This window comes from Syngnathus typhle, linkage group LG16 (genome assembly GCF_033458585.1).
Source record: "Syngnathus typhle isolate RoL2023-S1 ecotype Sweden linkage group LG16, RoL_Styp_1.0, whole genome shotgun sequence".
Lineage (NCBI taxonomy): Eukaryota > Metazoa > Chordata > Actinopteri > Syngnathiformes > Syngnathidae > Syngnathus > Syngnathus typhle.
This window is the reverse complement of record NC_083753.1, coordinates 7407207-7420830: the sequence shown is the minus strand read 5'-3', so window position 1 is coordinate 7420830 and position 13624 is coordinate 7407207. Positions and strand designations below refer to the sequence as shown.

The 13624-nt window shown below is 45.7% G+C and overlaps 3 protein-coding genes across 3 annotated transcripts; 2 read left to right on the top strand and 1 right to left on the bottom strand.

The window, feature by feature from the left end:
- The first annotated feature begins 15 nt into the window (after positions 1-15).
- On the top strand, positions 16-5630 carry atl1 (atlastin GTPase 1). The gene is made up of 14 exons (XM_061300444.1): positions 16-361; positions 1183-1433; positions 1517-1651; positions 1750-1854; positions 1986-2036; positions 2158-2214; positions 2283-2375; positions 2441-2579; positions 2695-2822; positions 2892-2948; positions 3014-3085; positions 3146-3577; positions 3781-3795; positions 3877-5630. The coding sequence occupies exons 1-14, from the start codon at positions 328-330 to the stop codon at positions 4009-4011; spliced, it is 1704 nt and encodes a 567-aa protein (XP_061156428.1). The 5' UTR covers positions 16-327; the 3' UTR covers positions 4012-5630.
- Positions 5631-6743: 1113 nt separating this feature from the next.
- On the top strand, positions 6744-8878 carry LOC133169609 (uncharacterized). Its single transcript, XM_061301951.1, has 10 exons — positions 6744-6783; positions 6927-7072; positions 7163-7198; positions 7282-7367; positions 7524-7680; positions 7749-7841; positions 7910-8011; positions 8083-8168; positions 8239-8416; positions 8488-8878. The coding sequence occupies exons 1-10, from the start codon at positions 6744-6746 to the stop codon at positions 8632-8634; spliced, it is 1071 nt and encodes a 356-aa protein (XP_061157935.1). The 3' UTR covers positions 8635-8878.
- Positions 8879-9094: 216 nt separating this feature from the next.
- sav1 (salvador family WW domain containing protein 1) lies at positions 9095-13622 on the bottom strand. The gene is made up of 5 exons (XM_061300470.1): positions 13279-13622; positions 12053-12538; positions 10595-10865; positions 10368-10526; positions 9095-9936 (listed from the first exon to the last, which is right to left on the bottom strand). Exons 1-5 carry the CDS (start codon positions 13370-13372, stop codon positions 9729-9731), a joined length of 1218 nt encoding a protein of 405 aa, XP_061156454.1. The 5' UTR covers positions 13373-13622; the 3' UTR covers positions 9095-9728.
- Between the last annotated feature and the right edge of the window lie 2 nt (positions 13623-13624).

The window sequence follows — 13624 nt, the reverse complement described above, 5'->3', positions numbered from 1 at the left end:
ACCCTCGTGATGACCGAGATCCCACTGTACTGTAGTTCATTGAACGAACCTCGACAGGAGACAAGCGCGCCCCCTGATGGCATCTCTGCGCGTCACAAGCGGAGCGCCCAAGCGCCATCCTCCTCCTCGTCGTCTTCCTCCTCTTCGTTGTCCTCCTGCAATCTCTCTGGTGTTGTTCTCCAGGCGCATCCTCCTCCTCCCTGCCGCGCCTGACCGCAGACTTCAAGCTGCTGCACTAGCGGACATAACATCATATAAAGAGGAGACATTGCCATTTCATTCTCGTCATTATTGTACATATTGAGGGTGGGGGGGGCGGCAGGCGCTATGGCGAAACACCGCAAAGACAGAGACAGCTGGGGTGAGTGTACGTGCCAACATCTTTTTGTTTTTTTAATTCATCATCTTTTTTTATGGGCGTTAACAGCGCAGGTCCTGGTCAACGTCATTGTGTGTGGGGGGCGAGGGGTTGGGGGGTTGCACTATATTAAACGATTATTAAGATAATAAAAGACAAAAATCCAGTAGTGGGAAATGTTCTTTAAATGTCGCCTTTAAGGACTTGGGAATGCATGGGAGATCTAGTGGTTTAATTATGTAATGGTGCACTGGGAAATAGCAAGAAGTCACCTTCAGGGGGGGACCGTTTGTATTATATTAAAATGTATATAAAAATGTTTACGCCTTTGGGAGGGAGTAGAGAGGGTGACCCACTTGATTTTATCCGGCTGGTGTAACATGCAGCAGTGGCGGCAACGCCTGGGCGAGGCCTTTTTGCATACATTTTTGTTTTTAATATTTAGAACTAAACACATGAAGCAAAACAATATCGGTCAAATGTGTGTGCCTATAATTATTCATGTAATGGCTAAGGGACCAAAATAAGTCATTTGGTTCATTATATTTTTCAAATGAACTGGCTGATGAATCGGTTACCTACATTTTTTTCTGCCAAATATCAGAATCAGCCTCAAAATACTGTCTCAGTATCAGTCAGGCCCTAACGACACAATTCTTACATTTTGAGTTGGATGAAGTTATTTTTGCCGTTGCCCAGAATCCAAATCGGTACAATCGTGTCATCATCCTACTGCCCGCCTCATTGTTTTCCGAGCAGCTGCTGGCCATTACAAAAAAAGGCAAAATATCAACAGAGGCGGGTTTTTTTTTTCTTCTCCCCAGGGTCCCTGGGTGACAAGAACATGTACGAGTGGAGCTCAGAGGACGAAGAGTCGGACGGGCGGGCGCGGCCTATCCAGGTGCTGCTGGTGAAGGACGACCACACCTTCGAGCTGGACGAGGCAGCGCTGAGTCGCATCCTGCTGGCCGAGGAGGTGCGCGACCGCGAGGTGGTGGCCATCTCGGTGGCGGGGGCCTTCCGCAAGGGGAAGTCCTTCCTAATGGACTTTATGCTGCGCTACATGTACAACCACGTGGGTACCCCGATCCAATTCTCATGTCCTGCAATACGACAATAATAAAGCATGGTTCCGTTCGACTCACCTTTTTACTTCAGGGCTCGGACGACTGGCTGGGCCAGGCCGACGAGCCCCTGACCGGGTTCTCGTGGAGGGGGGGCTCGGAGAGGGAGACCACCGGCATCCAGATCTGGAGCGAGGTCTTCCTGGTTGACCTGCCTGACGGGACCAAGGTGAAGTTTTACTTTTATTGTTGTAGCCCAAAATTGGACACAATAACAATAGTTACTAAATGTAGTGTGTGTGTGTGTGTGTGTGTGTGGTGACATAGGTGGCAGTGCTGCTGATGGACACACAAGGTACCTTCGACAGCCAGTCCACGCTGCGTGACTCGGCCACCGTGTTCGCTTTGAGCACCATGATCAGCTCCATGCAGGTACACCAGTTGTGGGCCCATTTAGAATTTCAATTCTGCTGGTGATAATGCAATGATAGCGCTTTGTTAAGATATCTGACAACGGTTTAAAATTGTAAAGAAAGAAAATTAATAGGAAATATGAAATACAGGTTTACAACATCTCCCAGAATGTCCAAGAAGATGACCTTCAGCATCTGCAGGTAAATATTCAAATGGATTTGATGATGTCTAGTATTTTTTTTGCAAGAAAATGAATCCACTAAAAAAATATTTCACAGAGAGAAATGACCATTTTGTGATTTTGTTTTTCCCCCTTGACAGCTGTTCACAGAGTACGGCCGACTGGCAATGGAGGAGACATTCCTCAAACCGTTTCAGGTAATTTGATGATCGTAAAATATATAATACCTTTGTGGCTCTCAACTTCACCTGCTCTTATTTGCAAGTCCATGATATTCCTCATCCGAGACTGGAGCTTCCCGTACGAGTTTCCATACGGGCAGGAGGGAGGCATGAAGTTCCTGGAGAAGAGGCTCAAGGTCAGTGGGGAAGGATTGTGACTTTCCTTGAAACCTGTTAACTTCATTTCAAATCCTGCGTGTAGATCTCGGAGAACCAGCACGAGGAGCTGCAGAACGTGCGCAAACACATCCATTCGTGTTTCACCAACATCTCCAGCTTTTTGATGCCTCACCCCGGCTTGAAGGTGGCCACCAATCCGCACTTTGACGGACGGATCAAAGGTACCCAAACAGCGGAGATGTCGCCCCCAAAAATGCTTGGCGCCGCCATTTTAGCGGAGTAGCAGCTAGTGTTAGCCAATAGCTGATAGCAGACATTTCAAAATGATGATTGCAGAGATCGACGGCGAGTTCATCAACAACTTGAAGGTTCTGGTGCCCTGGCTCCTGAGTCCTGGCAACATTGACGTGAAGGAGATCAACGGCAGTAAGATCACCTGCAGAGGCCTGCTGGAGTACTTCAAGGTCAGGGATAGTCCAGTATTTCAAAATGGCCACCGTTTTCCTTTTAATGCTGGTTTTTGTCTTCACCAGGCCTACATCAAGATTTACCAAGGAGAGGAGCTGCCTCATCCTAAATCCATGCTGCAGGTAAATGTGTTAGGAGCTTTGTGGATGAGTGGCTGGACGGATAATGACGTCGTGGTTTGTGTCAGGCCACGGCGGAAGCCAACAACCTGGCGGCGGTGGCTGCAGCCAAGGATCTGTACAGCAAGAAAATGGAGGAGGTACGCCCGCATCCGCCGTGAGACTCGCCGATGATCGCCACTCACCTCTGTTCTGGTCAGGTGTGCGGCGGCGACCGTCCCTTCCTGGCGCCCAGCGAGCTGCAAGCGCGCCACGCCGTCCACCGCGAGGAGGCTCTGGCGCTTTTCCGCGGCGTGAAGAAGATGGGCGGCGAGGAGTTCAGCCGGCGCTACCTGCAGCAACTGACGGGCGAGGTGGATCAGGTCTTCGTCCAGTACATCAAGCACAATGACTCCAAAAACATTTTCCACGCCGCCCGCACGCCCGCTACCCTTTTCGTGGTCATCTTCGTCATGTACGTGGCGGCAGGCGTGACGGGCTTTGTGGGCGTGGACGTCATCGCCAGCCTGTGCAACATGATCCTGGGCCTGGCCCTCATCACGCTCTGCACCTGGGCCTACATACGCTACTCGGGGGAGTACCGAGAGCTGGGCGCCGTCATCGACCAGGTGGCCGGGGCGCTCTGGGACCAGGTCGGTCGCAATCTGTCCATTCATACGCAATCCGTCTGTCCAGTTACATTGAGAAGTCAAAAATCAAACCTGCAACTCATCCAAAACATGCAATGTAGTCAAAGAGCCACCAGATAGCAGCATTCCTGTTAATTCTTTGAAATAATGACAATGTATGGCATGTTTTGAACTCACCTTGTGTTTTCCCTTCGACGCCTCAACAGGGGAGCACGAACGAGGTAAGAATGTGACACTCCTTCTTCCCGGTGATGCTTTTCGTTCTCCTGCGTGACCTTCTCGTGACCCCTCCCGCAACGCAGGCGCTGCACAAGTTGTACAACGTGGCAGCCAATCACCGGCACTTGTACCAGCACGCCTTCCCTGGGCATCAGGCCGACGACGTTGGAGAGGCGGCGGCGGCGGCGGCCGAGGAGCGCGGCAAGAAGCGGGACTGACTCAGCACGGACCGGACCGTACACTGCTCACTGTATACGACGAGCATCTTCATCACTCAGCTTCCTCCTCATCAGCTGTCAATCATCACCTGGACGGGAATGTCGTGCGGCGTATGGGGAGCCGCTGGAGTGTTTATCCTACTAGAGCACTTGGAGAACAACCAGGGCCCACCTCCTTAAATGACTGTCCTACTCGTTATTGCGTCACTTTACGTGCAGAAGACTTTTTTTTATTTGCATTTAATCCACATGTTTTTTTTTTCAATTGGTTCTTACAATTTGTTACATGCATTTGTTTTTGCAACTATGCAAAAAGCTTTTTGTATTTTTTAGGTTTTCGTGTGATATTTATTGATATGTACGATACGTGTTATAGGTTCAAATGCTATTAAAAAATAATATGACGCATTTCACAGCTATACATTGACTTCGGAATCCTCAACGGATTTGTTTATTATTGTTGGACAATTTTATGTATATATAGTTTTTTCCCTATTTTTTACAGTTTGTCACATTTTATTGTAATGTGTGCATGGACGCAGAAAACCTATTGATTTTTTTTTTTTAAAGAATCATAATGTATTGACTTGTACATGTCAAATAATTTTAAATATAATTTTTCTCCCACCATTTTTGCGAACGGAATTGCATATTTGTCGTATTCATTTGGTTTAATTTACTTTATTTAAAGGTTGGGGTTTTTTTTTTTTCATTCAGGGAGGAAACACTGTGTCTATTTTGTCTCCATACAATTTTATCAAATGGATTTATGCAAAAGCAAACAAATACTGCATCAATAGACATTTTCCAAAATTGTAAATAGACTCTGTAGGACACCTCTGTACAGTATATTCCATAGTTGAACCTTTTGGGAAGCCACAAAACGCAGCCATGTTAACCAAAGTCACAGAATTTCCAACACAACTCCAATTGAGATAATCTGATATACAATTAATCATTTATCTGATGAGCAAATGTACAAAGTATATTGTAAAGTCATTGTCCGCATGGTGTCGATGTTTTCTCATGTGTCATTAAGATTAGGAACAGAAAACTTTAAGACAGTGGCTTTTGTGAGATGTTTCTTTGTTTTTATGATTTCATTTTTTGTATGTGATGCACGCGACCTCCGGGCACTTTGGATGCGGCCTTGATGTTGCGGCGCTGTGATTTCAAACGTGTGTACGTGGCGTTTTTGTACTCATTGTACTCAAACGGACCTTGTATTTTTTTAGTCGAGACGTGTTGTTTAATCATTTGTCTTTATATAAGAAAGCTTCTAGAACTGCGATTATTGATGCTAATTGTTAGCATGTCAATGGAGTTTGGCATGTTTGTTAGCATTAAGCTAAGGGGGGGTCCATGAGCAAGTTCTACACACAAGATGGGCAATTATTTGTTGGTTTTTTTGTTTAGTTTCACTGTACATTTCAAGTGGGAATGCCATGACACAGTTAACAAATGTTTCTTGGGATTTTTTTCATTTTTCAAACTCTTGAATTGGATGTATGAGTTCACTGCTCATATTATTTTGAAAATTATTTTAGTGTGACTACTATAATGTTAATGGCTTTATTACCACTACAGATCCATTTAACATCTCCAAAACACCTTTATTAAACCACCAAATAAAACCAAAGTCGCTTCTGTAAGTGTTGAGTTGAATGCAATGCACAACATGTAAAACATATAGAAATGAGGTTTTGTGAGTAATAATTACTACTATTATGTAGTCTTCTTTATCACTGTCCTAAAATGATTAATAATATTATTATTATTATTAATGTGGGTATAGCTAGTCAGTTGCACCTTATATAACTGAACTCAAAATGACATTTCACCTATAAACTGTACAGGTTTACATAACTTTAGCTTTATTATTACTTTGTTTGTAAATTTCTTTACGCTACGAACGGTGCATTTTGAACGCTATATTACACGCCATTTCTTAGTGACGTCAAGACGATCGCCTTTATTTATCGCCGTGCGTTGCGGAAGGTGTCAGAACTTGTGCGCTGCTCGCGAACATAGCGCGGAGGTCCTCGCGACGATTCGATTGCAAGTCCATTCGAGCTGACTTTTTGAAAGTTTGGACGGCGACGGGTCGTTCGCCAAAGGCTTCAAGATGATCAACAAACTGATAGTGATTTGCTTTCTTTTGATTAGTGTTCTTCTGCAACAAGGTGAGAATTATTCAGATTTATTTATAATATAACATTTCAATCACGATTTTTTTTCATTTGGATTGTTTTTGGAGGACAAAATGGCATGGTGGGGAAAAGTAATTTGATTTGCGTAGTGACCTTTAGAAAATTGTAATGTTTAGTTACTTTCTTGGTAGTCAATTTCATGATTCGCAGAGGAACAAGAGGGTAAAATAATCTAATCAAACTAAATCTTGAATTTAGTATAGTGTAATAAACGTAAATGTAACTAATTGTTGCTAAATTGATCACTACTAAAGTAAATACCCCATCATTTCATTGAATTATTATTTTTGAAAGTAAAAACAACATTTCATTTAATTTTCAACAAGTATCGTGACGTTCTATTTGTGACATTGTATTTTCAACTGGCTTTAATGGATGGAATAAAGCTTCAACGCACAGCAGGGCCTTCTAAAGTTACTATTTTCACAGACATAAGCAATAACAAAATAAAGTTTCTTAATACTGACGAACGATTAAAGCAATTAGAATCTAGGTGTAAACAGTGACACCGCGTGGACAATAATGGTACTGAAGCAACCCACGACAATTAATGCAGAGCTGTGTAGTGTAATAAATTGAACTAAATATTCCATAAATTCTAAACACTCAATCTTTTCATTGAAATACTTTTTGGCTTTCTTAGTGCACCATACTAAATTATATTCTCGTTTTGATCATTTTTATGTTTTTGTTTTTTCTTTCCAGTGCAGTGTGAGTGTAAGAGAAACTGGCTCGCCTACAAAAACAACTGTTACTACTTCTCCCAATACGCCCAGAATTTTAAGAAGGCTGAACGCCTCTGTTTGGGACGTGAAAGCAACCTGACCAGCATTCAAGACACCGATGAGAGGGTTCCATTTCAAACTTCTAGTCTACACATATTATAGTAGCTCCATAGCTGATCTAATCTATTGCATCTCTCTCTGCATCCTATCGTGTAGGACTGGCTGATCAAAACTCTGGACAAAACCAAACAGGTCCCATCTTGAACCTATATACATATAGTATACACATACACGGTAGCTTTAGAGATTGATCTATAACATGTCTTTTTTTGTAGGTACCGTGGAGCATCTGGATGGGCCTGAAGTACAAATCAAGAGCCTGGAAGTGGACTGATGGAAGTCGTTTCAACAGATCCGTGGCGTAAGTAGCATAAAGAAAGCGCTACAATTTAATGTGGACCTGCAGAATTGGCTACATTTCTCCCGGTCATCGGTTGCTATGCAGATTTTAAAGGGCCCGGTGATAGCTGCATATAGTTCTTGCAGGATCTGTGTGTGAAAGTTGCTTTTGTTGCAGGTTCTGGGGGGAGGATCAACCGTCAATGTATTTCTCTGTGACAACTAACCGGTGCGCTGCCATGGAGAGCCGCGATGATGGGCGCTGGTACAACTATAACTGCATCTTCACCGACCTGCCATACATCTGCAAACGTTACATGGAGCCCCAGTTGTTTGTGAGTAACAAGAAAATAGGAGCAAACTAGATTTAGCGCGAGCTAATCCTGCTGTTGGTTGCTTTCAGGCGGCACCATATGGCTTTGGAGTTTTGGACAAAACGGAGAAACTGGCACTGGAGATCGTCACCAATATGGTCATTTCGGGAAAGGTCGTGCCCGTGAGTAGTTAACCCCGGCGACAACGGAGAGGAGCATGAATTCATGATTTTTTTTTTGGCATTTCCAGAAAACAGCGCTCAACATAACTGTGACCAATGGACTGTCCTGTTCATCTCGTGGTGTCAACTGCTCACGCGCATTGGAGATTCAACGTTACAAGGGTGGAAGGGTACGTCTCATTTTTGAGCGTTATTATGAACAGATCCCATTATTTTTATTTTTTTACAAATTGCCTTATAGGATTTGCAATTGGCGAAGCTGGTTGGAGATCTGGAGGAGGGCAGAGTCATCATCATCAAAGGACGTGTCCATCAGAACGCAACACGGTGAGGCCATAATTGCTCACAAATAGCCCGCTACCATAATTATTCGAATTTTTTTTTTTTTCTCTTGCAGTTTTAACATCAGTTTCGTGAGCAATGGCGGCAATATTCCGCTGCACATGAGTGCTCGCTTCAACTTTTTAACAGATGTGAATGTGCTGGTGATGAACTCTTACCTGTCCCGCAAGTGGGGCAAGCAGGAGCGCAAGACTGGAACCTCCTTCCCTTTTGGACCAGGCCAGTTCTTTGAGGTAACAAGTCTACTTGCAGACACCCTTCATGCTTAAAAGATCTCAAGCTGCTGTTTCTATCTGTTGCTCAGATGATCATCACGTGTACTGCCAAATTCTTCAACATGACCATCAACGGCGACGTCCACCTGAGATACAAGTACCGAGCTCCCGTGGCCAAGATCGAACGTCTGGGAGCCAAGGGCAACGTGACATTGATTGAAATCAGGCAGATTTGACACACAAAGGCCTTGAACATGATCCGAGCTGCCACCTACTCTATTGATTAGCTCAAGTTAAGGTATAAGTTAATTAAGGTATAAGTTAGGTATTATAAAGGATAAGTTTTCTTTGTTTTTTGTAGGTATAAGTTTCCTATGTTCGATGGACCCCACTTATTTAACTACAGTGCTTTTTGGGGAATTATATTAAGCAGCTAAAGGAGGCCATTTTGTCTTGTACCACCATGACATCATGCTCGGGGATCAGGTCACAAGTGATTTATCCATTTTCTGTAATTTCTTTGCATGCCAGAATAAAAAATAAGGATCTCTACCAACTTTCTGCTAACAGCACCACCATGGAGGTATTTCTACCAGGTTGTAATGTGTTTTCAGAACCAAATACTAAATTTAAATATTGTTGTGACTAAATTTAAATATTGTAGTGATTGAACAAAACATTGAATATTTCACCGTGTGTAGTGAACCAGAGTTTCAAATTGAACCTCTGAATTTAATTTTCCACCATAATCAAATTTACAGAGAAACCATTTTTCGTACACAATCCCAACCGTGGAAATGGGCGGAACCTGCATAGAAATTTTCAGATATATATTAAAATAAGATATTTTCTCATTTTCTTGCTGGCATTAAAGTACTGTCCGACCAGCAACGTATGGCTTTGAGACATTTCTGAATATCATATAAAAGGTGTAACAGTTAGCATCTTGACAAAAAAAATAGAACTTTTTTTTTTTTTTTTTAGTCTTTTGAATGAAAAAGTGTTTCCTAAAGTTCCAGTAGCTTATAATCTTTCCGAGGTGATGCTTTTCCTTAAAAGAAATGCCATCCTATGCATTCCTTAAATATCGCACAGGTTTTGGTGGCTTGCCTTGAAAAAATCATTACAAAAAAAGGGGGGGCCAAAAAAAGTCGTCCAACACGTCTGTGTTGCAATTGCTGCCTTTTGGTTCAGCGTTTCAAAAAGCAAAAAAAGGCACAAGGTTGCTTTGCCAGTCCTCCCAGGTGGTAGCTTCTTCATCTGAGTGTTTCTTGTGATACATATTTGGATCAAGAGGCAAAGGCACACGAGGCGAAGAGGGGCGTTTTGGTCACATGAAGCTGTTGCCGGGGGGCTGCTGGGCGTACCACTGCTGCCGCTGTTTGCGCGCCTCCACCTCGGAGAGCAGCGCCTGGCGGTACGCCTCGTACGACTTGACGATGTGCTCCAGTTCCTTCATGAAGAGCAGCTTCAGCATGCCCTGGTACGTGTCCAGGTCGGCCAGCTGGAAGAGCTCCCACTTCAGGATGTGGTCGTACCTGGCAGAAGAGCAACGCCCGTTGCGTCCACCTCGAATGACTACGCTCGACACCCATCAAGTTGCTCCGTATGGAAATGGTTGAGCAGTCGAAGAAGTGCGCATTTGTTTTGTACTGGCAGGTTATTTGGCTTGTACGCGAGCCTCGTTTCAAAGCCGTTTGTTTATGTAACATGGACACTCCTAGAGTGGAAATTCAAGTTTTTAAATTAACATTTTTAATGACTTGTAGACTTGAGTCTGCCAGTTGCACCACGTTTGATTTACACGATCAAGGGTTCTGGAATATTTCTTGCAAATAATTTGACTATTTAGGGTCGCTTCTTTGGTGTTTGGTAAATATGATTTAATATTGTTTTTTATCCCAGTCCTACTCTAATGTCATTTGAAACCAACAACAGACCGCTTGCTGAATAAAAGCCAAGTACTCACTTGAGGGGGGCGCGGGCGTAGACCTGCAGCCAGTCCGGGATCTCGGCGGTGTGGTAGGGGTTCGCCGGCACCAGCACCGGCTGGTTCCTCTCGGTGGGCCGCGGCTGATAGGTGATGGGCGGAGGCGGCAGAGGCGGCGGCTGGTCGTAGCGCGGCACGCTACAAAACAAATTTGGAGATTTTTAAGTAAAGGAGTGAGGAGCATGGTCCCGTGAGAAATGAAGTACCTAGGAGCACAGGGGTGGCGATACTGCGCCCTCTTGTTGATGTGGTCCACGTAATAGACGCCAAACTCGGCCGACTCCACCTTCTCCCAGCCCGGCGGGAGCCCCTCGCGCTCCAGCGGGTGGCTCCAGTGCGTGGTGTTAGTGTTGTGGTCGATGTAGTACTTCCTGCCGCGGATGGTCCAGTCCACGGTCCAGCCGGTGGGGAGGGGCAGGTCCTCTGCAGTCAGGCTGGAAAGGTTCCCCAGTGACTTGGCCTGGATTCGACCTATGCCTGCAGGGAGGATGACAAGTATTTCAAGCAGGGGTGTGCAGACTTTTGATAGCCACTTTTATTGACAGCACGCCTCTAAAAGCGTGCTTGGGAGGTGACAAATGCGTCGAGAGAGCATGAGTGCGAGGTCACTGGAAGTTGGTGAGTGAAGAAGAGGAATGTGAGCGCACGCCACAGAAATGTACTCCGCCTCCTCCGCAACCGACTCGTCATCCTCATCTTCATCGCCATCCCCCTCGACGTGTCAGCCATTTCCTGCACTTTGGACGTACCCAGTGTTGTCACTGACGCCGGACGAGGAGAAGTCAATGCAGCGACAAAGGAGAAAATGGGACAAGATGGGGAAGCTAATGCTAATCGCTAAACTAAAGCATTTTGACAGACTGTGACATGTTTATACATTTATGACAGCAAGTGGGAAAAACCCAATTTTTGGCTTGCTGTGTACAAAGTTGGGTCAAATGATCCCAACCTCCCGGGTGGGTCCAATTTTGAACCCAAATCGGGTTGTTTTTAAATCCACAAATGTGAAGCTTGCAGTGTCGTCTAACATAAATAAAAAGCTCCCAAGGTCTCAAACTGTTTCTAGTATTTAGAAAAGGCCGTCGAGGGCAAGTCAAAACAACAGGTGCCATGATAGCTTTAAACCCAACAATAAATTTGCAAGCTTCGGACATTATAGCAGAGCCCCGAATAACAGACAGGCACATACCGTAACCCAAATCAACATGGCAATGTAGTAGAACGCAAAGATTTTGCGTCTTTGCATCGGAAAATGAAACGTAGGCTCTCACGGGGAAGGTGGCCTAGGAAAACACAAATGTGCTGATGTGCGCATAGCCCGAGTGCCTTAAATAGAGCACACGGTCACAAGTTTGTCATGTTGAGTAAGATAAAGAACACAAACACACGAGATGAAGCAAAGAGCGCTGTGTGGCTTCCCGAGAAGCCTCCGCCTGCATTCCTATCACGCCAACCTTAGCGTGACGCGCGTCGGGAACATGCGGCGCGGATATGAAAAGGCTTGTTCATGCGGCCCTGAATCTATCTTTAAACATGGCCGTGACAATTTGCGGCGCTACCTGTAGGGCTGCGGAAACTTTGCACTGTAATGTGACGATTGTGGCAAATGTAAAATAAAAAGAGCAGGCAATCTTGATCCCTGCCGCCGACGGTGCAAAAATTACCTGAAGGGGGTCTGCTGGGTGCGGGGGGCGTGCGTTGCCGCGGAACTCTTTGGAAGTTGGGTTCTCCATGCTCATAGTAGTGGTAGTCATCCGGGAAGCGTTCCGGCATCCTCCGAGGTTGCTGCTGCTGCTGCCTCCCGTCGTAGTAGGAAGCCTCCTGCGGGTGGTAGTAGTAGAGCCCGGCGTCGCCGTTCTCCGACACGGCTCCGCCGTCCGTCAGGAAGGACTGCAGCGAGCCGGCGTATTCGTGCGGCAGCTCGCCGAGACTGCGTGGCAGGTACGGCGGCGCGGACAAGCGATGGCTCTCGCGGCGGGCCGCCTCGTGCGGCGGACGTGGCACGGCGGTGCGGAGGAAGCTCTTGCTGCGGGACAACGCTGGCTCCCGGCCGGGGGACGCCGGGAAAGCGGAGGGTCCCATGTCGGGCATTGGCACGTCGGCGCGGCGGGGGATGGTGGGGCCATGACGGATGAATGAGGGCATAAGATCTGTCGGAAAAAACAACTTGCGTTAGTTTTAACTTGATGTAGAACGTTGCTCACTTCAAGGACAGTTAGGAGTTTCCATTTCAGGCAACTACATACGTTGGGATGCCCACGTTTAAAATCCACTCGGAGGAACTGGGTCAGAAAAAGGGGGGACTGTTTGGACCATATTCACTTGATGATGTGGAACATTATGGGCCACAATAGGACATGACAGTACAAAATGAGAATGAATAGGAGATATATCTGCATGATAGGAACATGGTGAGAGAAAATTGGGCACCCGACATTATGGTGTGGTAAGGTATGTTTATTTTAAAAAAAAAACGGAATTAATGGGACCTGATGAAACAAAACGAGACGCACCAGGATACATGATCGGGGACAAAACAAACGGGACGTTACGGGACAAATGAGGACATGCTGAGACACGAGACAACACACTGGACACTAGATTATGATGGATATTATATTATCATTGGAATTGTGGCCATTGCAACAGACGTTAACGGTATCTGGGAACCTTTGTTTTACGCTACGCAGTCAGGACAGCAGCTGGTTGGTTTTAAAGTTTAAAAGTGCACGTAAACGTGAGTTGAGCATAAACGAAATAAAAACAAAAATAAGAGAAAAAAACCCAAAGAATTCTAACTCCATACGGGGTTAACAGCATAACAAAATCGATAGCAAAATGGGCTAAACCAGGCTAAGCTAGGCTAACTATCCAGCAGCCTGTTGCTTACTTCGGAGGAGCGGCGACGTCTCCTTCTTCACATACTTTCCGTGGACCTCGGCCGGCTTCGACGACTCGCTTTTACTCTTCTTTCGCGAGAGCATAATAAAACTCCAGTTTGAGCGTGGCGGCGGTGATGGGGGAGGCGGAGGAGGGGCGGGGAGAGGACGTCAACAACGCGGCGATGTCAAGCCCTCCGCTTGGCGGCCGCCCCGCTCTCCTCGTCGCCGAGCGCGGATACAGAACATTTTGGAAGCGGACTGCTTCTAAGGAGGAGGAGGCGATTATTAGCCTAGCCGATACTAGCAAGAAGGAGACGTCGCTCCAGTCAGTTGAGGTTTTGGTGCGCATGCGTA

What these genes read in the sequence shown, in the direction of transcription:
- atl1 (XM_061300444.1), top strand. Translation starts at nt 328, where the DNA reads ATGGCGAAACACCGCAAAGACAGAGACAGCTGGG. An exon ending in CTTTGACGGACGGATCAAAG is followed by an intron (nt 2,580 to 2,694) that starts GTACCCAAACAG and finishes TGATGATTGCAG; the next exon opens with AGATCGACGGCGAGTTCATC. An exon ending in GCCTGCTGGAGTACTTCAAG is followed by an intron (nt 2,823 to 2,891) that starts GTCAGGGATAGT and finishes TGTCTTCACCAG; the next exon opens with GCCTACATCAAGATTTACCA.
- sav1 (XM_061300470.1), bottom strand. Translation starts at nt 13,372, where the DNA reads ATGCTCTCGCGAAAGAAGAGTAAAAGCGAGTCGTCGAAGCCGGCCGAG. An exon ending in GACGTCGCCGCTCCTCCGAA is followed by an intron (nt 12,539 to 13,278) that starts GTAAGCAACAGG and finishes TTTTTCCGACAG; the next exon opens with ATCTTATGCCCTCATTCATC. An exon ending in CGCCACCCCTGTGCTCCTAG is followed by an intron (nt 10,527 to 10,594) that starts GTACTTCATTTC and finishes TTTGTTTTGTAG; the next exon opens with CGTGCCGCGCTACGACCAGC.
- LOC133169609 (XM_061301951.1), top strand. Translation starts at nt 6,744, where the DNA reads ATGGTACTGAAGCAACCCACGACAATTAATGCAGAGCTGT. An exon ending in GACAATTAATGCAGAGCTGT is followed by an intron (nt 6,784 to 6,926) that starts GTAGTGTAATAA and finishes TTTTCTTTCCAG; the next exon opens with TGCAGTGTGAGTGTAAGAGA. An exon ending in AACGTTACAAGGGTGGAAGG is followed by an intron (nt 8,012 to 8,082) that starts GTACGTCTCATT and finishes ATTGCCTTATAG; the next exon opens with GATTTGCAATTGGCGAAGCT.